The following is a 27,573-nucleotide window of genomic DNA, read 5'->3' as shown; positions in this document are numbered from 1 at the left end:
AGCGGGACGGCGGGGAGTCCGGGAGCGGCGCCGCCATGGAGCGGGACGGCGGGGAGTCCGGGAGCGGCGCCGCCGTGGAGCGGGACGGCGGGGAGTCCGGGAGCGGCGCCGCCATGGAGCGGGACGGCGGGGAGTCCGGGAGCGGCGCCGCCATGGAGCGGCGGAACCGGCGACCGCCAGCCGGCTGGTCAGGAATGCGGGCGGCGCATGCGCGGCTGGGACCTGCTCCGCCCCGCGCGGGGAATGCGGGCGCGCGGGAATGTGAGGGGAGTGCGCGCGCCCCGCCCCGGGACCAACGGACACGGCGAGGGAGGGAGGGAGAGAGCGAGTGCCAAGGTCAGGGAGGGAGCTGCTAGCCCAGTGAGGGAGTCCAAGGAGGGAGCAACCAGTTCAGTGCGGGAGCGCCGAACGGATAGAGAGCAGAGCACGGGGAGGGAGCTACTATTCCAGTGAGGGAGCGCACCTGAAGTCCAAGGAGGGAGTCCCGAGACCGTGGAAGGAGCAACCAGTTCAGCGCGGGAGCGCCGTGCGGAGAGAGCGCTGAGCGTCAAGCACAGGGAGGGAGCGTCAAGCACAGGGAGGGAGCGTCAAGCACGGGGAGGGAGCGACGAGACCCGAAGGGAGCGCACCTGGACCCCAGTGAGGTAGCGCCCGGGGCCAGCCGACAGTTCCTGCCCAGCCTCTGCTGCAACCCGATCCTCGGCCATGGGCGATGTGATCTCCACTCACCTGGACGAAAACAAACGGCTCTTCATCTCAGGTAAAGTGGCCGTCACCGAGCAGCTCCCCCCTCCCCTCCCTTCCCGTCTGTCCCCTTCCCTCTTCCCACCCTCCTCCCTCTGTCCACCCACCCCTGTCATTCGGCCCACCCTGGGGATGATGACTTACAAAAAGAGACAACGTGCTGGAGTAAATTAGTGTCATACAGTATCGGACTGAAGAAGTGTCCAGATCTCAAATGTCACCTTTGCATGATCTCCAGACCCGTGCTCTCTGATCCGCTGAGTTATTCAGCACTTTGTACTTTTTTTCTGATTGAAATTGTGCAGTTGAGGCACTCAACCAATCACTGCTTTTTCTGCCAACTCAGCTGAGTCACCGATGTACATTTGAGAATGACTAACTGGCCACAAGAAAGGAGCTTAAATTAGAACAGTCCTGATCTACCCTAAGACAAGGGTGGTGCCATTGCGGTCTGTTGGACTGGGAGAATCTCTAACTTGCAGAGGCTAGATGACAGTTCTTGAATACCCCCTCTTACCTACTGCTGGACCATGTCTCCCCAAATGTACATCAGGCCATCGTCCCCATACTATCCCAAGATCTAAACCTTTAAGGAGATTTCTTGATCAAGTGGGCTGAGGAATGGTTAATGTACTTTATTGCAGATAAGTGTGAGGTTGCATTTTAGGAAGTCAAGTGTGCAGGATCTTCACAGTGAATGGTGGGACTCTGGGGAGAAGCGGGATCTTGGAGTGCAGGTATGTAGTTTTTCGGTTAGATAGGGTGGTCAAGAAGGCTTTCGGTACATTGGCCATCATCAGTCAGTGTATAGAAGTTGGGAAGTTATGTTACAGTTGTACAACATGTTGGTGAGGCCACATTTGGAGTATTATTTTCAATTTTGCTCACACTGCTATTAGAAAAATGTTGTTGAGTTGCAAAGAACATTTCTGAGGATGTTGCCAGGACTCGTGGATCTGAGCTATAGGGAGAAGTTGGGCAGGCTAATACTTTATTTCTTAGAGCACAGGATGAGAGGTGATCTTATAGGGGTGTATAAGATAATGGGGAATAGAGTAGATGCACAGAGTTTTATACCCAGAGCTGTGGAATCAAGGACCAGAAGACATAGCTTTAATGTGAGAGGGGAAAGATTTAATAGGAACCTGTGGGACAACGTTTTCACAGAGAGGACCGTGGGAATATGGAACGAGCTGCCAGAGGAGTTTGTTGTGGCAGGTACTCAAGGAATCAAGGGATATGGGGAAAATGCAGGAACGGGGTACTGATTTTAGATGAACAGCCATATTGAATGGCAGTGCTGGCTCGAAGGACCAAATGGCCTACTCCTACACCTATTTTTCTATGTTTCTACTATAACACCATTTAAAAGACATTCGGACAGGAAATGGATAGAAAAGGGGGATATAGGCCAAACATGGACAGGTGGGACTAGTATAGATGGGGCATCTTGCATAGGCAAGTTGGGCCGAAAGGCCTGTTTCCATGTTATATGATTCTATAACACTATTCTTCTCCCCTGCCCCCCACTGCTTTCAATCCGATAGCATGCCAACTCCATACTACCTCTTTCTGTTTCCTACCCAAGATCTATGAATGGCAAAAGACACAAAGTGCTGGAGTACCTCAGTGAATCAGGCAGGAAGACATGGATTGGTGGTATTTTGGATTGGGGTACTTGTTCAAACTGATTGTAGTGTGGGGGAGGGAGCAAGCTGAAAAGAGGTGGTGGTAGGTCAAGGCCTCACAGGTGATAGGCAGATGGATGCCCAAAGGTTAGAGATGAAAAGAAAAAACAATAGGCTGTAAAAGGATAGTAGAGGAGTAAATTGTAAAGCCAGAGAAAGGGATATGGGTTTAGTTTTAGTTTTTAGTTTAGAGAGATACAACATAGAAATGAGCCCTGTGGCCCAAGTCCATGCTAACCATTGATCACACGTTCACACAAGTTCCCTCTACATTAGGCACAATTTTACAGAAGCGGATTAATCTACAAACCCGTATATGTTTGGGAGGTGGAGCACCCGGAAGTGCCATGGTCATAGGGAATACATGCAAACACCAAACAGACAGCCCCCTAAGGTCAGGATCGAACCTGAGTGTCTGTCTTTGCCAGCGGGCTCCTGTGCCTTTTCATAGAGACGACTCCGTCCGCAACTCCTTGGTTCACTCGTCCCTTCCCACCCAAACCAGACGTCACCAGATACTTTCCCCTGCACCATCACCTCTGCCTACACCTCCTCTCTCACATTCATCCAGGAACCCCAGCAGCCCTTCCATGTGAGGCAGAATTTTACATGTGAAGGCATAGGAAGGGATATAGGTGGAAGGAGATGGGGTTCTCTAACTTCTCTTACTGTAATCAGTGCTCCCGATGTGGCCTCTTTTACATTGGCAAGACCAAGTGTAGCCAAGGCAACTGTTTCACTGAACAGTTGCGTTTGGTTCGCCTATGCCTGCTGAATTTCCTGGTTGCTAACCATTTTAACGCCATGTCCCATTCCCATACCGAGATTTCTGGCCTGGGCCTCCTCCATTACCAGAGTGAGGCCACACATAAACTGGAGGAATAGTACCTCATATTTTGGTTGGGTATCTTACACCCCAATGGTATGACAATTGTATTCTTTAACTTCAGTTTATACCCCTCACCTCCATATTTTCCACTCCTTTTCCCCTTCGCTTTCCTGTGCCTGACCTGGGTAGGCACCCATTTGCCCCATTATCCTCCACCCACTTATTTTCCAGTTCTTTACCTCTCCCCCCCCCCCCCCCACTACATTTAGACTTCAGAAGAGCCCTGATCTGAAACGTCACTAATCCATGTTCTCCAGAGATGCTGCCTGACCTGCTGCGCTACTCCAGCACTTTGTAGGTTTTTTCATATTCCGTCAATCCAATCCAAGAACATGAACATAGAAGTCTCTAATGTCAGATAACTTGCAACCCCTCTGATCATTTCTTTATCCTTTTGATCGACCTAAGTGCTCTCACATATCATCTTCTTTCGTACTGTCCCTCTGTTACCCTCCTTTCCCTCCCCTACCACTTTGATCTGTGTATAACAGTTTATTTTTTGCTCCACATTCCAGCATATGCAATCCCATATCTCTATAGTCCTAAGGTAGACACAAAATGCTGGAGTAACTCAGCGGATCAGGCAGAGTCTCTGGAGAGAAGGAATGGGCAATGTTTCGGGTCGAGACCCTTCTTCAGACTGCAGACTGAAGGGTCTTGACCCGAAACGTCGCCCGTTCATTCTCTCCAGAGATGCTGCCTGACCCGCTGAGTTACTCCAGCATTTTGTATCTACCTTCGATTTATACCAGCATCTGCAGTTCTTTCTTACACATTTTCTCCATTGTCCTTAATGTTAATGTTTCCTGATAGTTTCTGTCATAAGATATAGTCTTACAACACGAAAACAGGCGCTTTATTCATTGATGCCGATCAAGATGTCCCATCTGAGCTAGTCCCAGTTGCCTGCATTGGCCCATGTTCTTCTCAACCTTCCCTGCCTTTGTACGTCTAAATGCTGTTTGTATCTGCCTCAACGCCCTCCTCTGGTAGCTTGCTCCATATACCTTGAGTGAAAAAGTTGCCCCTCAGATACCGAATAAATCTTGCCCCTCCTTAAACCTTTGTCCTCTGATTCTTGATTCCTCTACCCTGGGTAAAATACTCTACATTCACCCCATATATGCCCGTCATGATTTTATACACCTCTATAAGATCACCCATCAGCCTACTGCGCTCCAAGGAGTAAAGTCTACGACAGCTCAATCTTTCCCTATAGCTCAGGCTCAATCCGGGCCATATCCTTGTAAATCTTCTCTGCATTCTTTCCAGCTTAATGACATCCTTTCTATAGCAAGGTGACCAAAACTGAACACAGTACTCCAAATGTGGCCTCAGAAACATCTTGTAGATCAGTATCATTATGTCCTAACATTTTGTACTCGATACCCTGATTGATGAACCCCAATGTACTGAAAGCCTTATTGAAAACCCTATTTACCAGTGATGCCACTTTCAGGGAACTATATTAATGTGCTCCGAGATCCCACTGTTCAACATCATTCTCCAGGGCCCTATGTTTCACAGTAAACGTCTTACCCTTGCTTGAGTTCCCAAAATGTCACTTTGTGCACTTATCTGTATTAAGCCCCATGTCATTCCTCCCAACTGATCAAGAGCCTGCTGTAACTTTTGATAAACATCATCTTTATCTATGATACTACCTACCTTAGTGTAATCTGCAAACTTACTAATCATGGCTTGTACATTGTTCCGTGAAGCCTTGCTGAAGTGCATAAAGATAACGTCTACGGGTTTGATTACTACTTCAAAAAACTCAAATTCGTAAGACCTGATCTCACACATACATAACCATGCTGACTATCCCTAATCAGTCCCTGTCTATCCAAATGCATATATATCTTATCCCTCAGAATCCTCTCAAAAAATACTTACCTACCACAATTGTTAGGCTCACTGGTCTATCATTCCCAGAATTTTCTTTGCAGCCTTTTTTAAATAGAGGCACAACATTAGCCATCTTCCGGTCAACTGGCACCTAACCCGTGTCTAACAATGGTTCATATATATCAGCTAGGCCTCTCACTATGCTTTGGGTTCCTACTGCGTCCTGGGATATACATGATCAGGCCAGGGAGATTTATCTACCTTCATATGCCTTAGGACATCCAGCTCCTCCTCAACCATAATATGGACTGCCCTCAAAACATTTACATTAATGTCACATGTTTCCTAGCCATGTTTTTCTCCATGGTAAAAACCGAGGTGAAATATTCATTAAATACCTTGGCCATTTCCTCAGGCTCCACAAATAGATGACCTTTTGGTTTCTGAATGCCCTTATTCTCTCTCTAGTTACTTTCTTTCCCTTAATGTACTTGTGAAATCTCTTTGTGTTCTCCTTAATTTTAAATGCTAAGTGTTAAAAAAAGTGTTCTCCTGACACTTTTTTTGATCTCCCAATTTCCTACATATGTTCCCTAGTCCCCTAAACTTCTCGAGGGAGTGATCCATTACCATTCTGTATTCCTGATTTGTCCTTCTTTCCCTTCCTCCCTCTCCAAAATATTAGTGTTCTTATTTACATGTCAAGGAGCTGTCTGTGTTAGGAGTTTACCTTCAGGCCCCATAATGTTGAAGGCAGATAAATCAGCAAAATAAAAATAAATATAAACATAAACCAACTTGCATGGAGTTCCACACCCATAAAAACGTTTTAAGGACAGCACACAGAGCACTCATTGGGCAGCCTTAGCTCAAGTACAGACAGCAAAATCTGGTATACAAAGTTTAGGGAATAAAACACTGAACACAAATGATTCTCTACTTAGAATTATGGAATATTTTATTTATTGTAAATTTTCTCAGAAACTGGCTGTCATAAGGCAAATGTTGCCCATTCCTAATAGCCCTTGAATAAGTGGCTTCTTGGACTATTCCAGGGATCACGATATTGGCATGTCTGGATACACATATGTCAAGCAAGCAAAGGATGACAAATTTCCGCCTTTGAAGGGACCATTGTATCGGGTGGATTTTGTATGTTCCAGTAGTTTCACCACAGTGACACTGGAGGAGCTCATTCAGCCTGTTCATTCATCACACTGTAATCTTACCAGTACTGACTGTTCTTGTTGTAGAGAACGTTGTTTTGGGGCAATCAGCACTCCTAAATACCCCATCTTACAGGGAGAAGAAGTATACTTTTGAAAATATACTATTTGAATAGATTAGTATCAAGAAAATAGTTTTACGTAATTAACTAGAGAAGGCTTCTACTGTTATGTTATCTAGCATCTGTCCTGAGTTTTATTCAATGCTAAATTTACAGAAAACAATATTATACATATGGTACCATGTTAATTTTTCTCCTAAGCTCTTGGTTCATAATTACAATTTTATGTATTTAAACATACAAATGGAAATAGGATGTCTTGGATTATTTTTCAGCGTTTGGTGGTGGTGGGTCCACTCCAGTTTAATTTCCATTTCGAATATTTTTGGAGGACCAAGAAGCAAGAGTTACTCCAGGGAGTTACTCCAGCTCCAGGGAGTGATTCTGCGTTGGTTTTTAGCAGTCGAGGCGTGGCGGCGACCGGACAGCAATGGCGGCCAGATCTCCCACAATGCAAAGGGAGGGAGAAAGTGGCCGACGCCGACCAGTTGCCGTGGCAGTGCGCATGTGCAGGGCGGCACATGCGCACAACCACGGCCAATGATGGGCTGGCCGTGGTTGTGCGCATGTGCAGGGAGAGGATGTGCAGGCCGTGGCAGTGCGCATGTGCAGGGGAGGATGTGCAGGCCGTGGCAGTGCGCATGTATAAGGTGGCAGGCCATGCCGGCGGATGAGGAGCGAACGGAGAGCCGGATACGGATGGCGGGCGGAGACGGAGAGTGACAGAGGGAGAGATAGAGAGGGGGCCCGCTCAGAATTAAATGATAGGTGTCCCGGGTGCTTGCCAAGCCGAGCAAATGGCATGGCTTTTAGGTTGCCCGGCGGGGCTGTAGGTTGCCAATGACACCCGGGCAACCTACAGCCCTGGATGTAACCCAGTCCATCAAACAGACCAGACTGCCCACCAATAACTCCATCCATGCCAACGTAGTCATGAAGCTTTTTCACTCCAATCATTCTCACTTTTCCTTGCTCCCATCAGGCAAGTTTGGAAGCACATATCACCAGACTCAGGAACTGCTTCAGACTTCCATAAGCTAGGCTACTATCCCAATTACAGACATTGGACTTTTTCTCTGGAACTGTAACGCTACAATGCTGTCAAAATATTTTGCTTCGCACTACTTGTTATACTTGTGCATGGCTTGTTTGTATGCATGTACAATATTATCCGATTGACAGCACGCACGCAAAAGCTTTACACTGTATCTTGGTACATGTGACAAATAATAAACAAATTTAGGCAGTTCAGTGGAGCAATTTGTAGAACTGCTTTCTCTGCATGAGAGACTTGGGCTTGATCCTGACCTCGGGTGTTGTCTGTGTGGATTTTGGACCTTCTCACTGTGACTACATGGCTTTCCTTTGGATGCCCAAGTTTCCTCCTGCATCCCAAAGATGTGCAGTTTTCGAGTTGGCCTCTGTAAATTATATTGTCCTTAAAGTGTAAGGACTGGATGAGTAAGTAACATGGAACTGGTATACGGCTGACCGATGGACGGCACGGATTCTGTTAGCCTTAACGCGTTCTGTTTTGTGCCCACCAACTCATTTGATTCTTTTGCAACTTTGTGGATTCTTTCAAATCAAATGGCCAATTAAATGCAATGCAAAAATAGGCAAGTCTGTGTGGAATGACATGAAGTGGTGTACTGAAACTGGCTCTCCTTTTTGCATCTAAAAATTTAACATCAAGGGAGCAAATGGGGCACAGAACTCCTTGAGGCACACCAATTCAAGCCTTTCCTCAATTTAACAAAATTTATCCCAAATCTATTGCTTTTCCTGTTGCTGCATATGGGTCACAATTATGATTTTGAAAAAATATAGTAATATGTAGATGTCACCAAGCACCTGAAAATTTATTTGGACCACAAAATTATCAATAGATCCATGTAGCCCCATGATGTTAATTAGTCAGTCGTTTAAGCATAAATCTCCCAATACTTTTGTAAACATAGAAACATAGAAAATAGGTGCAGGAGGGGGCCATTGGGCCCTTCGAGCCAGCACCGCCATTCATTGTGATCATGGCTGATCGTCCCCTATCAATAACCCGTGCCTGCCTTCTCCCCATATCCCTTGACGACACTTGCCCCTAGAGCTCTATTAGTAAAATTAGTAATTGTTGATCACCCATTTATTTTTATCCTTAATTTCAAGATCTAGTCTGCTTTTGGAGTATTCAATATCATTTCTGTTAATGGTTCTGATGTTTTAAATTATAATTTAAAAATCTGATGATTCCAGTGGATTTAATGAAATAATTAATCATGAGATGTCATGGCTACAGTAGTTTAATTGATATACTGAATGTGTATATCTGGATTATGTTAAAAACAACTGTGATCTCAGGCTAACCAGACAAATTAAAAAAAAGTAATTAACTTTTTAAAGTAGTACTAATTCTGTACATTTTGGAGTAGAAGTACCTCTGCATAGTTAAGTTCATCAGGATTTGCATTATTTTTAAACTGGCATATTATTTTGATTTCATTTGAAAAGTGTAGTTTTAAAGAGAGCAGAATTATATTTTATCTGTTCAGTCAACAGTGCTTGGCTGTCTTTTGAACAGAGCAGAGTCTGGTTTCCAGCTGGAATCTGTAGATTAGATTAAGCAGGTGTAACTTGGTGTAATGCACTCATCCTGTGGTTTATTTTAAAACTTTCATTTTGATACACCTATTCAATGTTGGGATTTAATTGTACTGTGCTCAGTCTACTTCTTCTTCTTGCGTATGGCGTGCACAGCCTAAAGTTGTAGGACAACTTGTTCTATTTGATCTTATTTGACTGTGCACACCGGGTTGATTGCATTTGTCGAAACAGGGCGGACCACGTGAAGGTTGCAATCTCCCACCCCCTGTGCTCAGTGAAGAGCTATGCCATTGTTCAAGAGCTCTTTGTTTCTCAATGTTTCACCTGCTAATACTGTCATTTAATTTTATTATCCAAAAACAGAATGACATTTTTGCAGGTCTGAACTGCAGTATAAGGAATAAAAACAAAATATGCTGGAAACGCTCATGTCAGACTAGGATGTGGAAAGAGGAATGTGGCTAATGTTTAAAACATTTCAGCTTTTATTCCCGAGTCCAGTACCTGCATTCCCTTTAAATGTTTATTTGCAGTTTCAGGTCTGGTTCCATTGATATCTCTCTTGCCTCGGTGGAAAAAGTTGTTATGCTTTATAAGTAAATTTTAAAATGTAATATTCAAAAAAACAGCTCGATAAGTGTATGACATAAAAATAAATTGTAGGGTTTTGCAGAGAATTTGATTAGTTGGTTTTGTTTTTACATTGAGCCAGTATAATTCAGTGGGTTATATCCATTCTGTAAATTAATGGGATTTCCTGGAGCCTGATGGAGGCAGGTTCTTTGATTCCAGCCTATTAATGACTTAGGACCTTTGAGCCTACTTCACTGCTCACTCTTCGTCTCCTCCATCACTTCCGTTTTCCAGGCCCCCACTCCCTCATCTTCACCATGTGTGTCCAGTCACTCTACACCTCCATCCCCCAACAGGAGGGTCTTAAAGCCCTCCGTTTCTTCCTCGACCACAGAATCAGCCAATCCCCGTACAAATACTCTTCTTAACCTCAACAACTTTTCCTTTGACTCCTCCCATTTCCTCCAAATCCAATGCCTGCCTCTTTGTAGGGTACGTCGAACAATCCTTGTTCGAGGCATACAGTGGCCCTATCCCCGAACTCTACCTCTGCTACATTGACGACTGCATTGGTGCTACCTCCTGCACCCATGCAGAACTCACTGACTTCATCTATTTCACCACAAACTTCCATCCGGCACTCAAATTCACCTGGACCATTTCTGACAGCTCCCTACCATTATCACTATCTCCATTGCAGGTAACAGACTACTGACCGACATCTACTACAAACCCACTGACTCCCATGGCTATCTGGATTATACTTCTTCCCACCCTGCTTCCTGTAAGGACTCTATCCCCTACTCCTAATTCCTCAGTCTACGCCGCATCTGCACCCAGGATGAGGTGTTCCAAACCAGGGCATCGGAGATGTCCTCATTCTTTAGGGAATGGGGGTTCCCCTCTTCTACTATAGATGAGGCTCTCACCAGGGTCTCTTCTATACCCCGTAACTCTGCTCTCACTCCCCACTCGTAACAAGGGCAGAGTCTCCCTTGTCCTCAACTTTCAGTGCTTTCAGCAAAGAGATTGACAGAGCATGCGTGAATATTTGATGTAGAGAATTCCAAAGGAAAGTAGTTGTTCGAGTAACGAAAGTTGCAGCTTTCTAAAACTTTGGCTGCATTTGGGGTTTAGAGAAACAAATGGAAATAGGCCCTATGGCCCACTGACATCACGCCGACCATTGTTCACCCTTCTCACTAATTCCATGTTATCCCACTTTTTCATCCACTCCCTGCGAGCTAAGGGCAATATACAGAGGGCAGTTAACATTCAAATCTGCACGCCTTTGCGATATGTGAGGAAATCCACATAATAATAATAATAATAAATACTTTATTGATCCCCTCAGGGAAATTCAGATGTCCAGAAGCTCCCAATCAACAAACCCACAGATTCAAAACGAACGCAGACAGAAAATACATAAAATACAATGTGGACACTACCTGAGAGCAATAAATACTTAAAAAGACCAATAATTAACAGTTAAAAATTAATAATTGCAAAATGCATCCCCCTACAGCCTAGCGGTCCGAATTATAAAATCTAATGGCTGCAGGGGTGAAGGATCTCCTGAACCGCTCCGTTCTACAGGGCAGGGAGAGGAGCCGGTTGTTGTTCCGAGTGCTCTTTTGACTCTCCAGAATTATATGGAGGGGATGCCCGGGGTTTTTCAGGATGACCTGCACCTTGTGCCTCATACGCCTCTCAAGCACCTCCATCCCAGAGTCTACTCTCCCCTCCAGCACTGAGCTAGCTCGATTAACCAGTTTGACCAGCTTCCTATTGTTTTTTGCACTAATGCTGTTGCCCCAGCAGACAACAGCGTAGAAAATAACGCTTGCAACCACTGTGTTGTAAAACATGTGCAGCATATCCTTACACACATTGAAGGATTTGAGCCTTCTGAGGAAAAAGAGTCTGCTCTGGCCTTTTTTGTAGAGGGAGTCAGAGTTGACAGACCAGTCCAGTTTGTTGTCAAGGTGCACTCCAAGGTATTTATATGTCTGCACCACCTCAATGACAGCCCCTGCAGCGTTGACCGGCTGAAGGGGGAGCTTGGACCTGCCAAAGTTAACCACCATCTCTTTAGTCTTTGTAGTGTTCAGGGTGAGACAGTTCTCTTCACTCCAGGCACAAAAGGCACTGGTCAAGTTCCTGTATTCCTCCTCCTGCCCGTTCCTTACACATGCCACAATCGCTGTATCATCTGAGTATTTCTGTACGTGGCATGTATCAGACTTATAGTTAAAGTCTGCTGTGTACAGGGTGAAGAGGAACGGGGCCAGAACCGTTCCCTGTGGTGCTCCAACATTGCACACCACTGTGCCAGACACACTGTGACCCAGCTTGACAAACTGTGGTCGAGCCGTCAGGTAGTCGTGTATCCAGGAGATAAATGTGGAATCCACCCCCATCTTCTTAAGCTTGTCATTCAGAATCAAGGGGTTGGATGGTGTTGAACGCACTTGAAAAGTCGAAGAACATAATCCTCACATAGCCACCGGGTTTGTCCAAAAAGGAGTAGATCCGGTGCAGCATGTAGAGGATTGCGTCATCCACCCCAATGTTCTCCTGGTATGCAAACTGTAGTGGGTCGAGTGCGTGCTGGACTTGTGGTCTCAGGAGACGAATGAGTAGCCACTCCATTGTTTTCATAATATGAGATGTAAGGGCCACCGGTCTGTAGTCGTTGATCTCGGTCGGCCGCCCTGCTTTGGGAACCGGCACGAGACATGATGTTTTCCAGTGTGGAAAAGTGCACAGTGAGAAGTGCAAACTCCACACAGACAGCATCCGAGGTCAGGATCGAACCCGGGTCTCCAGCGCTGAGGCACCAGCTCAACCAATTGCACCACTGTGTTGCCCCTGTATTGAACATAGAACATTAAAAGTACAGCACAGAAACAGGCCCTTGGGCTCACAATGTCTGTTCCAAGCATAATGCTAAATAAGGTAATCTCATCTGCTTGCACCTGATCCATAACCCTTCATTTTCATTTGCCTATCTAAAAGCACTTTAAATGCCCCTAATGTATATAAACCATCTTTGGCATTGCATTCTTTGTGGAAAATATCTTGTTCACACTGCTGCTTTAAACTCTGCCTCTATCATAATACATTTCCCTCTAGTCTTTGATATTTCCACCCTGGGGGAAAAAGGTTCCGACCAAAGATTGCTCTATAATTTGTCTATAATAACTGTCTACTCTATAAATGCCTCTCATAATAGACAAATTATAGACAAATACACAAACTAGTGAAGAGGAAATGCAGAAAAGATTTTAAAAAGCTTGGATAGAAAGCAAATGCGCAGAAGCACAAGAAGCCAAGGACAGAAATGACACCCATACACTCATAGCCAGAGGTCTGGGAGATCTGGTAGTAGCTCTGATGCCCCATAAAAGAGCGGGAGAGTATTTCTGACAGAAGAAGAGCAAAGCACGCAATAGGTTGAACACTTCAAAGAGATATTGAATCAACCTGTTTGTCTTCCCTGAAGAGGAAGATACTCCAGAACTAGAGGTGGAGGTTGGACCAATCACAGAAATGGAAGTTGCAAATGTAATCAAGAATCTGAAAAATAACAAAGCAGCAGGCCTCGACCAGATTCCAGCAGAACTACTAAAGAGCGGAGGGGAAATGTTGAGAGAAAAACTCACAAAGCTATGTAATGCATGCTGGGAAGAAAAACGTGTACCAGAAGATTGGAGGAAAGGTGTGATAGTGAAATTGCCAAAGAAAGGATCTTAGTGACTGTGGAAACTGGAGAGGCTCTCAGTCCCAGGAAAAGTGCTTTGTTCTGTACTGCTACATCGTCTTAGAGCAGCTCTGGATATGGAACTCCGTGATGAACAAGCAGGATTCCGCATTGGAAGATCCTGCAGTGAACAGATCTTTGTGTTACGAAATGTGGTAGAACAATGCCTAGAATTTCAGAAGCCAATACTAATAAACTTTGTTTAAGAAGGAACTGCAGATGCTGGAAAATCGAAGGTACACAAAAAAGCTGGAGAAACTCAGCGGGTGCAGCAGCATCTATGGAGCGAAGGAAATAGGCAAAGTTTAGGGCCGAAACCCTTCTTCAGACTGATCGGGGGTTGGGGGGGCGGGGACAAGAAAGGAAAAAGGAGGAGGAGCCCGAAGGCTGGGGGATGGGAGGAGACAGCAGGGGGACTGAGGAAGGGGAGGAGACAGCAAGGACTAACAAAATTGGGAGAATTCGATATTCATGCCCCCAGGATGCAGACTCCCCAAGCGGAATATGAGCTTGCTGTTCCTCCAATTTCCGGTGTTGCTCGCTGTGGCCATGGAGGAGACCCAGGGCAGAGAGGTCGGATAATAAAAAACTAATAAACTTTGTTGATTTCAAAAAGCCATTCGATAGTGTACATAGAGACACCCTGTGGCAAATTCTTAATGTGTATGGCTTCCCAGAGGCTTTCATAAACATCTTCAAGAACCTTTACGAGGGATCCAGATGCTGCATCAAGGTTGACTCGGGGGAAAACAGAACTCTTTGATATTGTCACAGGGGTAAGACAAGGTTGTCTTCTATCCCCCTTACTGTTTATTGTCACGATCGACTATGTCATGCGGAAGACAATAAACAAACTTGACTTTGGAATACCGTGAAGAACAGGGAGACGCCTCACAGACCTAGATTTTGCTGATGACATTGCACTTCTAGCAGAGTTGAGACACACCCTTCAAGAGATGACAACCGCTCTGGAGGAGAATGCATTAAAGGTTGGAATAAAGATCAGCTGCCAGAAGACTAAGACCATGCAGATTGGGGACCAGCAGCCATTAGACCAACTGATAATCAATGGGGAATCTGTGGAAAACGCCACAAGATTTACCTATCTTGGTAGCATGTTCACAGTAGATGGAGATGTAGAGTTCGACATCAACTCCCGAATTGGTAAAGCTGCATCAGTCTTCAGACGAATGCAGCCAATATGGTCTAGTAGCGGGATATCCAAGATGCTAAAAGTCAAGCTCTTCCAGTCCGTAGTATTCCCTACAGCCCTCTATGCTAGTGAGACATGGAAAATCAATGTGAAGATGAAAAAGAAATTGGATGCATTCCAACAACGCTGCTTGAGGAGGATCCTGAACACTAGCTACAGAGACCACATCACAAACGAGGAGATCTACCGGCAAAACTGCAACAAAACCTCAGCCAGGACATAAATGTACGCAGGATGAAATTTACAGGACATGTACTCAGAATGTCACCAGAACGTGCACCTAAGATAGCAATGGCATGGCAACCTGACGGAAGAAGGAAAAGAGGCCGACCAAAACTCACATGGAGGCGAACATTCCAGAAGGATTTGGAAGCCTGGGACGCAAACCTATCGAGGGTGGAAGACATCGCACATAACCGAACAGAATGGCGAAAGCTTGCTGCCCAATGCACTCAACAGTGTTGGAGGAACTAAGTCTAAGTAAGTCTATCTGGTCTCTCAACCTCAGACATTCTAATTAAGAAAATATGTTTATCAAACCTCTCCTTGTAGCTAATACCTTCTTGGCAGCTTCTGGTAAACCTCTTCTGCATCCTTTTCACATCCTTCCTTAACTGGGGCACCAGAACTGCATGTAATACTCCAAATGCGGCCTAACCAAAGTCTAGTAGAGCTGTATCATGACTTCCTGACTCAATGACCTGACCAGTGAAGGTAAACATGCCATTTTCCACCTTTACCATCCTTCAGGGAGCTCAAAATCTCTCTGCACATCAATGTTCTTAAGAGTCTTGCCATTCTTTCCCTTATATTCGACCTCCAAAAATAACACACCTCACATTTGCTTGGATTAAACTCCATCTGCCATGTGCCCACCTATTTCTCTAGCTGATCTAAATCCTGCTGCATACTTTGACAGCCGTTCTCACTGTCGCCAACTTCAACAATCTTGGTGTCATCTGCAAACTTACCAATTGACTCATCTACATTTACATTCAAGTTATTTGAATATATTACAAACCACAGCACATATCCCTGCAGAACTCCATTAGTCTCAGACTGTCAGCCAGAATAACGCCTTTCCACCACAGTGCTCTGTCTTTTATGAGTAAGCCAGTTCTGGATCCATACGACCAAGTCACCACGGATCCCGTGCATCTTAATCATCAGGATGACTACCAAGGGGAGCAATGTAGACAACATCCACTGCCCTATCCTCATCAATCACCATGTCCTCCTCAAAACGTTAGTAATGCATGGCTGCATACAAAGCCATGCTAACTGTCCCTAATTAACCCATTCCATTCCAAATTGGAATAATTAGATTTGGCTCTTTGGGCTAAAGGAATTAAGGGATATGGGGAAAAAGCAGGAATGGGGTACTGATTTTAGATGATCAGCCGTGATCATATTGAATGGCGGTACTGGCTCGAAGGACCGAATGGCCTACTCCTGCACCTATTTTTCTATGTTTCTAATTCTTATCCTGAAGACTTCTCTCCAATAGCTTCCCAACTCTGATGTGAGTGTCACATCTAATTTCCGGGATTATTACGTAGATTTTAGATTTTCAGATAAACTGTCACACGTGAGGCTGCTAAAGGTGAGAACCCATGGTATAAAAGGGAAGATATCAGCATGGATAGCAGGTTGACTGGATGGCAGAAGGCAAAGTGTAGCAATAATCATAATCAAAATCCTACTTTATTAGCCAAGTATGTTTTGCAACATATGAGGAATTTGATTTGCCATACAGTCATCATACCAATAACAGAACACACAAAATACATTTTAACGTAAACATCCACCACAGTGCGTTCTACGCATTCCTCACAGTGATGGAAGGCGAAAAAAGTTCAGACCTCCTCCATGGCCAGAGTGAGGCCCACCGTAATTGGAGGAGCAGCACCTCATATTTCGCTTGGGCAGTTTACACCCCAGTGGTCTGAACATTGGCTTCTCCAATTTCAGATAGTCCCTGCTTTCTCCTCCCCTTCCCAGCTCTCCCTTGGCCCACTGTCTCCGCCTCTTCATTTCTTCTTCCCACCCTCACAGCAGTCTGAAGAAGGGTCTCGACCCGAAACGTCGCCTATTTCCTTCGCTCCATACATGCTGCCTCACCCGCTGAGTTTCTCCAGCATTTTTGTCTACCCATTCACACAAGTTCTGTTATCCCATTTTCCTCACCCACTCCCTACACATTGGGGGCAATTTTACAGAGACAAGTTAAGCTACAAAGCCAATGCGCCTTTGGGATATGGGAGGAAACTCACACGCTTGCAGGGAGAATGTACAAATTCAACACAGACAGTGCCCGAGGACGGGATCGAACACAGATCTCTGGCGTGTGAGACAGCAAGCCTACCAGCTGTGCCACTATATTTTGTTTTCCAACACACAAAAAATTATACGTTGATAACTTTGGTTACTAAAAAAAAGAAACTATCCATTTTCAGTCTTAAATCTCTAAGTGACGCTATGTGTCCCTTTACAGCTACTGTATGTTTTAATTCAGTTCAAGGGCAGTACATTGGCCATAAAGTTGCTGCCTAAAAGTGCCAGAGACCCGGATTTGATCCTGAATATTGGTGCTGTCTGTATGGAGTTTGCTCCTTTTCCCTGTGATCGCATGGGTTTTCTCCGGGTGCTCTTGTTTCCTTCCACATTCCAAAGGGGTGCAGGAACCTTTTTCAGACCCAACCCAAAATGTAATATTTTCCTTTTGTTCAGAGATTCTGTCTGACCTGTTGAGTTACTCTATCTTTTTGTGTCTGTTTCCACGATGTATCTTTAAATTACACTAAAATCACTAAAACCAGAGGGAGTCTAAAGAAGGGTCTCTTCCCAAAACGTCACCCAATTTCTTCTATCTAGAGATGCTGGCTGCTCCATGGAGTTCCCCCGCACAATTAAAGCATGGTATAGTCTTCACCGTACCATAGTTACCTAACCAGACGCAACTAAATTTAAGGTAGCTATTTTTTCCCAAGAACACTTTTTTGCTTTAGTCCAAGTCAAGAGTCAAGAGAGTTTTATTGTCATGTGTCCCAGATGGGACAATACAATTCTTGCTTGCTGCAACACAACAGAATATGTAAACATAATGCAGAACAGGAGACAAACATTCAGTGTGTTTATATACCATAGACCATATATATACACAATAAATAAACAGATAAAGTGCAATAGGCTGTTATTGTTCAGAGTTTGGTGTTTGGTGGTGGACCCTCCATCACCTCCAGTTTAAATTCCATTTGGAATATTTTTGGAGGACCAGGAAGCCAAGAAGCAAGAGTTACTCCAGGGGGTTGCTCCAGGGAGTGATTCTGCGTTGGTTTTCAGCAGTCGCGGCGAGGCGGCGACCGGACGGCAATGGCGCCCAGATCTCCCACAATGCAAAGTGAGGGAGATTAGTATGCAAACTTAAAGCACACGGTATTAGGGGTTCAGTATTGATGTGGATAGAGAACTGGCTGGCAGACAGGAAGCAAAGAGTAGGAGTAAAGGGGTCCTTTTCACAATGGCAGGCAGTGACTAGTGGGGTACCGCTAGGCTCAGTGCTGGGACCCCAGCTATTTACAATATATATTAATGATCTGGATGAGGGAATTGAATGCAACATCTCCAAGTTTGCGGATGACACAAAGCTGGGGGGCAGTGTTAGCTGTGAGGAGGATGCTAAGAGGCTGCAAGGTGACTTGGATAGGTTGGGCGAGTCGGCAAATGCATGGCAGATGCAGTATAATGTGGATAAATGTGAGGTTATCCACTTTGGTGGCAAAAATAGGAAAGTAGACTATTATCTGAATGGTGGCTGATTAGGAAAAGGGGAGATGCAACGAAACCTGGGTGTCATGGTATACCAGTCATTGAAAGTGGGCATGCAGATGCATTAGGCAGTGAAGAAAGCGAATGGTTTGTTAGCATTCATAGCAAAAGGATTTGAGTATAAGAGCAGGGAGGTTCTACTGCAGTTGTACAGGGTCTTGGTGAGACCACACCTGGAGTATTGCGTACAGTTTTGGTCTCCTAATCTGAGGAAAGACATTCAAGTTCAAGTTCAAGTTCAAGTTAGTTTATTGTCATGTGTCCCTGTATAGGACAATGAAATTCTTGCTTTGCTTAAGCACACAGAAAATAGTAGGCATTTACTACAAAACAGATAAATGTGTCCATATACCATGATATAAATATATACACACATGAATAAATAAACTGATAGTGCAAATAACAGAAAGTGGTTGGTAATAATCAGAGTTTTGTCCGAGCCAGGTTTAATAGCCTGATGGCTGAGGGGAAGTAACTATTCCTGAACCTGGTTGTTGCAGTCTTCAGGCTCCTGTACCTTCTACCTGAAGGTAGCAGGGAGATGAGTGTGTGGCCAGGATGGTGTGGGTCTTTCATGATACTGCCAGCCTTTTTGAGGCAGCGACTGCGATAGATCCCCTCGATGGAAGGAAGGTCAGAGCCGATGATGGACTGGGCAGTGTTTACTACTTTTTGTAGTCTTTTCCTTTCCAGGGCGCTCAAATTGCCGAACCAAGCCACGATGCAACCGGTCAGCATGCTCTCGACTGTGCACCTGTAGAAGTTAGAGAGAGTCTTCCTTGACAATCCGACTCTCCGTAATCTTCTCAGGAAGTAGAGGCGCTGATGTGCTTTTTTGATGATTGCATTAGTGTTCTCGGACCAGGAAAGATCTTCAGAGATGTGCACGCCCAGGAATTTGAAGCTCTTGACCCTTTCAACCATCGACCCGTTGATATAAATGGGGCTGTGGGTCCCCCTCCTACTCCTTCCAAAGTCCACAATCAGTTCCTTGGTTTTGCTGGTGTTGAGGGCCAGGTTATTGCGCTGGCACCATATGGACAGTTGCTCGATCTCTCTTCTGTACTCTGACTCATCCCCATCAGTGATACGGGGATGTCGTCAGTGAACTTGATGATGGAGTTCGCACTGTGGTTCGCTACGCAGTCATGGGTATAGAGTGAGTACAGCAGGGGGCTGAGCACGCAGCCTTGAGGTGCTCCCGTGCTGATTGTTATTGAGGCTGACACATTTCCACCAATACGAACAGACTGGTCTGTGGACGAGGAAGTCGAGGATCCAGTTGCAGAGGGATGCGCAGAGACCCAGTTCTGCGAGTTTGGTAACCAGTTTGGAGGGGATGATTGTGTTAAATGCCGAGCTGTAATCAATGAATAACAGCCTGACATATGAGTTTTTGTTGTCCAAGTGGTCCAGTGCGGAGTGGAGGGCCAGCGAGATCGCATCCACCGTTGATCTGTTGTGGCGGTACGCGAACTGCAGTGGGTCCAGGTTTTTGTCGATGTAGGAGTTGATTTGCTCCATGATCAACCTCTCAAAGCACTTCATCACCACCGGCGTTAGTGCCACTGGTCGATAGTCATTGAGGCATGTCACCTTACTCTTCTTGGGCACCGGTATAATTGATGCCCTTTTAAAGCAGGTGGGGACCTCAGACCTCAGAAGTGAGAGATTGAAAATGTCCGTAAAAACTCCTGCCAGTTGGTCCGCACAGGTTTTTAGAACACGGCCGGGTATACCATCAGGACCATTCTTGCCATAGAGGGAGTACAGAGAAGATTCACCAGACTGATTCCTGGGATGTCAGGACTTTCATATGAAGAAAGACTGGATAGACTCGGCTTGTACTCGCTAGAATTTAGAAGATTGAGTGGGGGATCTTATAGAAACTTACAAAATTCTTAAGGGGTTGGACAGGCTAGATGCAGGAAGATTATTCCCGATGTTGGGGAAGTCCAGAACAAGGGGTCACAGTTTAAGGATAAGAGGGAAGTCTTTTAGGACAGAGATGAGAAAATCATTTTTTACACTGAGTTGGGAATCTGTGGAATTCTCTGCCACAGAAGGTAGTTGAGGCCAGTTAATTGGCTATATTTAAGAGGGAGTTAGATGTGGCCCTTGTGGCTAAAGGGATCATGGGGTATGGAGAGAAGGCAGGTATGGGATACTGAGTTGGATGATCAGCCATGATCATATTGAATGGCGGTGCACCTATTTTCTATGTTTCTAAGTGCCTGGCGCCGACCAGTTGCTGTGGCAGTGCGCATGTTTTCTAAATGGGGAGATAATTCAGAAATCGGAGGTGCAAAGGAACTTGGGAGTGCTGGTGCAAGATTTCCAAAAAGTTAATTAGCAAATCGAATCGGTAATAAGGAAGGCAAACCTATTTATGTTGAGAGAATTAGAATACAAAAGCAGGGATGTAATGCTGAAGCTTTATAAGGCACTGTTCGGACCGCATTTGGAGTATTGTGAGCAGTTTTGGGCTCCATATCTAAGGAAGGATGTGCTGACGCTGGAGAGGGTGCAGAGGTGTTTACGAGAATGATCCCAGGAATAAGTGAGTTAACATATGATGACCATTGACTGCGCTGGACCTCTACGCTCTGGAATTTAGATGGATGAGAGGCGACCTCATTGAAACTTACTGAATAGTGAAAGGCTTGGATAGAGTGTATGTAGAGAGGATGTTTCCATTAGTGGGGGAGTCCAGGGCCAGAGGTCATAGCCTCTGAATAAAAGGATGTTTCTTCAGGAAGTAGATTTTCTTTAGTCATAGGGTGGTGGAATTTCTTTAGTCATAGGGTGGTGAATCTGTGGAATTCATAGCCACAAAAGGCTGTGGAGGCTGTCAATTGATATTTTTAAGGCAGAGGTAGATAGATTCTTGATTAGTATGGGTATCAGGGGTTTTGGCGAGATTGCAGGAGAATGGGGTTGAGAGGGAGTGATAGATGATCCATGATTGAATGGTGGAGTAGGCTTATTGCGCCAAATGGCCTAATTCTGCTCCTATCAATTTTGAACTTATCTCAACTTAAACAAATGTTCAACATTGGCTACTCTCAAGTCCTCTGGGACCTCTCCTGTGGCTAAAGAAGTTGTAAGATCTTCATATTGTGACAGAGAATGGTTGAAGTTCTGATTGTCCAATTATAGGAAGCTTTACGAGAATGCTGCCTCAGATATAAGGAGAGAATGGACAAATATATGATTGTTTCCACTGGTGCTTCGGAGGTTGAAGGGAGCCCTGAATTGTGCGAGGCATAGATAGGATAGATAGTCAGAATCCTTTTCCCAGAGTGGAAATGTTAAAACTGGAGCACATACATAGAAACATATAAAATAGGTGCAGGAGGAGGCCATTCAGCCCTTCGAGCCAGCACCGCCATTCATTGCGATAATGGCTGATCGACCCCAAGCAATAACCCGTGCCTGCCTTCTCCCCATATCCCTTGATTCCACTAGCCCCTAGAGCTCTATCTAACTCTCTCTTAAATCCATCCAGTGATTTGGCCTCCACTGCCCTCTGTGGCAGGGAATTCCACAAATTCACAACTCTGGGTGAAAAAGTTTTTTCTCACCTCAGTCTTAAATGGCCTCCCCTTTATTCTAAGACTGTGGCCCCTGGTTCTGGACTCGCCCAACATTGGGAACATTTTTCTTGCATCTAGCTTGTCTAGTCCTTTTATAATTTTATATGTTTCTATAAGATATCCCCTCATCCTTCTAAACTCCAGTGAATGCAAGCCCAGTCTTTTCAATCTTTCCTCATATGACAGTCCCGCCATCCTAGGGATCAATCTCGTGAACCTACGCTGCACTGCCTCAATCTCAAGGATGTCCTTCCTCAAATTAGGAGACCAAAACTGTACACAATACTCCAGATGTGGTCTCACCAGAGCCCTATACAGCTGCAGAAGAACCTCTCTACTCCTATACTTAAATCCACTTGTTATGAAGGCCAACATTCCATTAGCTTTCTTCACTGCCTGCTGTACCTGCACGCTAACTTTCAGTGACCAGTGTACAAGGACACACAGGTCTCGCTGTACCTCTCCCTTACCTAACCTAACCCCATTGAGATAATAATATGCCCCCTTGTTTTTGCCACCAAAGTGGATAACCTCACATTTCTCTATATTATACTGCATCTGCCATGCCTCTGCCCACTCACTCAACCTGTCCAGGTCACCCTGCAACCTCCTAACATCCTCTTCACAGCTCACACTGCCACCCAGCTTTGTGTCATCTGCAAACTTGCTAGTGTTGCCCCTAATTCCCTCTTCCAAATCATTAATATATATGGTAAACAGTTGCGGCCCCAACACCGAGCCTTGCGGCACTCCAGTCACCACTGCCTGCCATTCTGAAAAGGACCCGTTCACTCCTACTCTTTGCTTCCTGTCTGCCAACCAATTTTCTACCCATGTCAACACCCTACCCCCAATACCATGTGCTCTAATTTTAGTCACCAGTCTCCCGTGCGGGACCTTATCAAAGGCTTTCAGAAAGTCTAGATACACTACATCCACTGGCTCCCCTTCATCCATTTTACTTGTCACGTCCTTAAAAAATTCCAGAAGATAAGTCGAGCATGATTTTCCATACATAAATCCATGCTAACTTGGACTAATCCTTTTACTGCTATCCAAATGCCCCATTATTACCTCTTTAATAATTGACTCCAGCATCTTTCCCACCACTGAAGTCAGGCTAACTGGTCTGTAATTCCCCGTTTTCTCTCTCACTCATTTCTTGAAAAGTGGGATAACATTAGCTATCCTCCAATCCACAGGAACTGATCCTGAATCTATTGAACATTGGAAAATGATCTCCAATGCGTCCACTATTTTTAGAGCCACCTGCCTGAGGACCCTGGGATGCAGTCCATCAGGCCCCGGGAATTTATCATCCTTCAGTCCCATTAGTCTACCCAATACTATTTCTCACCTAATGAAAATTTATTTTAGTTCCACGACCGCCTTAGATCCTCTGTCCTGCAGTACTTCTGGGAGATTGTTTGTGTCTTCCTTAGTGAAGACAGATCCGATGTACCTGTTCAACTCTTCTGCCATGTCCTTGTTCCCCATAATAATTTCACCCGTGTCTGCCTTCAAGGGACCCACATTTAACTTTGCTACTCTTTTCCCTTAACATATCTAAAGAAGCTTTTACTGTCCTTAGTTATATTCCTTGCCAGCTTCCCCTCGTACTGCATCTTTTCAGCCTGTATTGCCCGTTTTGTTTCCTTCTGTTGTCCTATGAAAGTTTCCCAATCCTCTGGCTTCCGGCTACTCTTTGCTGTGTTATAAATCTTTTCTTTTAGTTTTATTCTATCCCTAACTTCTCTTGTCAGCCACGGTTGCCTCCTATTCCCCTTAGAATCTTTCTTCCTTTTTGGAATGAAATGATCCTGTGTCTTCCGGATTATGCCCAGAAATTCCTGCCATTGCTGTTTCACCGTCATTCCTGCTAGTACCCCTTTCCAGTCTACCTTGGCCAGCTCGTCTCTCATGCCTTCATAATCCCCTTTGTTCAGCTGCATCACTGCCACTTCCGATTTAACCTTCTCCTTCTCAAATTGCAGATTAATACTAATCATTTTATGATCATTACCTCCAAGCGGTTCCTTTACCTCGAGTTATCTTATCAAATTTGGTTCATTGGACAACACTAAATCCAGAATTGCCTTTTCTCTGGTCGGCTCCATTACAAGCTGCTCTAAGAATCCATCTTGGAGGCATTCTACAAACTCTCTTTCTTGGGGTCCTGAACCAATGTGATTTTCCCAGTCTACCTGCATATTGAAATTCCCCCATCACCACAGTGGCATTACCTTTGTTACATGCCAGTTTTAACTCCTGCTGCAACTTACACCCTACATCCGGGCTACTATTTGAGGGTCAGTAGATAATACCAATTAGTGTCTTCTTGCCTTTGCAATTCCTCAACTCAATCCACAGTAACTCTACCTCGTCAGTCCTTATGTCTTCCCTCGCAAGGGACTGAATTCCATCCCTCATCAGAAGAGCTACCCCCCCCCCCCCCCCCCCCCCCCCCCTCTGCCCACCTGCCTGTCCTTTCTATAGGTACACAAAATTGCTGGAGGAACTCAGCGGGTGCAGCAGCATCTATGGAGCGAAGGAAATAGGCGACGTTTCGGGCCGAAACCCTTCTTCAGACTTCTATAGGATGTATTAGCCTGAATATTCAATTCCCAGACCCGATCCACCTGCAGCTACGTCTCGGTAATCCCCACAAAGTCATATCTACCAACCTCTATCTGAGCCTCAAGCTCGTCTACTTTACTTCTTATACTTCGCGCATTCAAATACAGTATTTTAATTCCTTACGCATCTCACCATTCACATCGATCCCTACTACACTTAGCCATACTCTCCTATAGCTTTGTGAGCTTTCTTTCCCGTTAATTCTGGGGTCATTAACTATCCCTTTACTCCCTTTCACCTTTAACTCCGTCCTTGCCTATCCCATTTGACACCGCCCCAACACCCATACAGTAGCTATAAGTAGCTGGTTAAAGGAAATCTGCAAGGTAATTTCTTTTTACAAATTGTGTGCCTGGAATGCGTTGGCAGGGGTGGTGCTGGAAGCAGATATGATTGCGGTGTTTCAGGGGCATTTAGGTTATGCACCTGGATATGGAGGGATATGGAACATGCGCACGCAAAGGAGTTGCGTTTTACTTGTCCTCATGTCCACCACAGACATTGTGGCCAAAGGGTCTGTTCCCGGGACTATTGAAATCAAAGATAAAGCAATAATAAGACCAATTAACCTACTAACCCGCACGTCTTTGGGATTATGCAGCCACAAGGAGAAGATACAAACTCCATGCAAAGAGCACCGGCGGTCAGGATTGAACCTGGGTCTCTGGTGTTATGAGGCAGCAGTTCTATCAGCTTCCGCACTTTGTTGCCCTTCTGTACTGCTTGATGTTCTAGATAGATATGTGGTCGTGAGTGTGACTCGAGGATAGTGTGTTGCCTTTTGGTCTCCCGGGTCAAGGAAGCCACTAAGTGACTTCAAACAGTTTTGAAAGGGGAAGGTGAGTGGACAGAATTCGTAATCCATGTTGGCAGTAACATCATAGGTGAAAAAGAGGGAGATGCGGTTTTGCAATTCAAATTTAAGTAGTTAGGTGGTAAACTGAAAAACAGGATCTCGGGTAGTTATCTCAGGATTACTCTCTGTGTCAAGTGGCTATGAGTTTAACAATAGGAAGATAGAACAGCTTAATGTGTGACAAGAGATCTGATGCAAGTGGCAGAGCTTTAGATATTTGGATAATTTCAATCCCTTCTGGGACAGGGATGATTTGGGATGACAGGAACTACTTGGGATGGTTTAAACAAGTGACATGGGTGCGGGACTCAAATTGACAGTGTTACAGGAAGGGAGAGATAAGCATATATAGTAAATGGAGCAGGCATGTTCACTCACATTGTTTAATAGGAAGGAATTACAGATGCTGGTTTAAACCGAAGATAGATACAAAAAACTATAGTAACTCAGCGGGACAGGCAGCATCTCTGGAGAGAAGGAATGGGTGATGTTTCGGGTCCAGACCCTGCTTCAGACTAGTTAGGGATAAGGGAAACGAGAGATATAGACACTGATGATGTAGAGAAATAAAGAACAATGAATGAAAGATATCCAAAAAAGTAACGATGATGAAGGAAACAGGCCATTGTTAACTGTTTGTTGGGTGAAAACGAGAAGCTAGTGTGACTTGGGTGGGGGGAGGGATAGAGGGAGAGGGAATGCCGATGCTACCTGAAGTGAGAGAAATCAAAATTCATATCTTTAGCTGCCAGAACTAAATATGAGATGCTGTTCCTCTAATTTGCATTTAGCCTCGCTCTGACAATGGAGCAGACTTAGGACAGAAAGGTCTGTGTGGGAATGGGAAGGAGAATGAAAATGTTTAGCAACCGGGATATCAGGTAGGTTCAGGCGGACTGAGCGAAGGTATTCAGCAAAACGATCGCCTTGTCTATGTTTGGTCTCACATCTTGAGCAAGGGGGGGGGGGTTTGTGTGGGAAGAGATGAGTTAACCAGGGAGTTGCGGAGGGAACGGTCTCTGCGGAAGACAGAAAGGGGTGGAGATGGGAAGATGTGACTCTTGTTGAGATCCAGTTGGGGGTGGCGAAAATTTATTGTATGCGACGACTGATGGGGTGAAAGGTAAGGATTAGGGGGACTCTGTCCCTGTTGCGACTAGGGAAAGGGGGAGCAAGGGCGGGGCTCAGAGTAGTACTGAGGAGACGGTGACTGTGTATATATAGAGTAGTGATTGGCATAAAGGTAGACACAAAATGCTGGAGTAACAGCGGTACAGGCAACATCTCTGGAGAGAAGGAATGGGTGACGTTTCGGGTCGAGACCCTTCTTCAGACGTAGCTTGTCAGTTTCGTAAGCATATCTCATGTGGCTTCTCTGGCAGCTATGTTCTTAAGAGGCAATGGTGACAAACCTAAGAGTGGAAATGTCAAAGACTACAAGGGAAATGCTATAAGGTGGGAGGGGCTGTCTAAAGGAGATGTGTGGGCAAGTTTTTTATACACAGATTGGTAGGTGCATGGAAGGCGATGCCGTTTAGGCAGATGCAATAGGGCCATTGCTGAGTGGCTTTTAGATAGGCATATGTATATGTAAAAAATGGAGAGATTATGGATCACATGCAGGCAAAGGAGATTAGTTTAACTCGGCATCATGATTGATACGGACATGGTGGCCTGAAGAGCCTGTTCCTGTGCTGTAATCTTCTATGTTCTATATTGAAATGATCTTTTTAATGTAAATCTTATCACTTTTCCAGTCGAATTACATACAGTGAACTACCAAGCATGTGAACTAAATGACAGAATCAGGAGAATTTAGAAACAAAATTCTGGAGATGTACTGTTTATATGTCCATAGCTTCTTGGCCTGTGAGCATTTCCAGAGGTATTTATAGTCCGATGGAGCGGGAAAAAACTAGGCATTTGCATTGGGTGGCAATTAAAAACTGTCATAATTTTAATCTCTTGATTTAAAAGCTTTTGCTTCAGCTGAAAATGTTTGTTTTCCGATAATTTGCTTCATACTGATATAAATTACAATGGTTCCATGTT

At 45.0% G+C, this 27,573-nt stretch overlaps 1 protein-coding gene across 1 annotated transcript in view; it reads left to right on the top strand.

Annotated features, from left to right (window-relative positions):
* Positions 1–299: 299 nt before the first annotated feature.
* niban2 (niban apoptosis regulator 2) overlaps positions 300–27,573 on the top strand; it is a 187,633-nt gene continuing 160,359 nt past the window's right edge. The window contains exon 1 of the mRNA XM_033048769.1: positions 300–760. Within this exon, the coding sequence (XP_032904660.1) occupies positions 706–760 (55 nt within the window). The 5' untranslated portion in view covers positions 300–705. The remainder of the gene's footprint in view (positions 761–27,573) is intronic.

Source organism: Amblyraja radiata, chromosome 32, assembly GCF_010909765.2.
Source record: "Amblyraja radiata isolate CabotCenter1 chromosome 32, sAmbRad1.1.pri, whole genome shotgun sequence".
Classification (NCBI taxonomy): Eukaryota; Metazoa; Chordata; class Chondrichthyes; order Rajiformes; family Rajidae; genus Amblyraja; species Amblyraja radiata.
The sequence above is the reverse complement of the archived record's forward strand: the minus strand, read 5'-3'. Positions and strand labels throughout refer to the sequence as shown.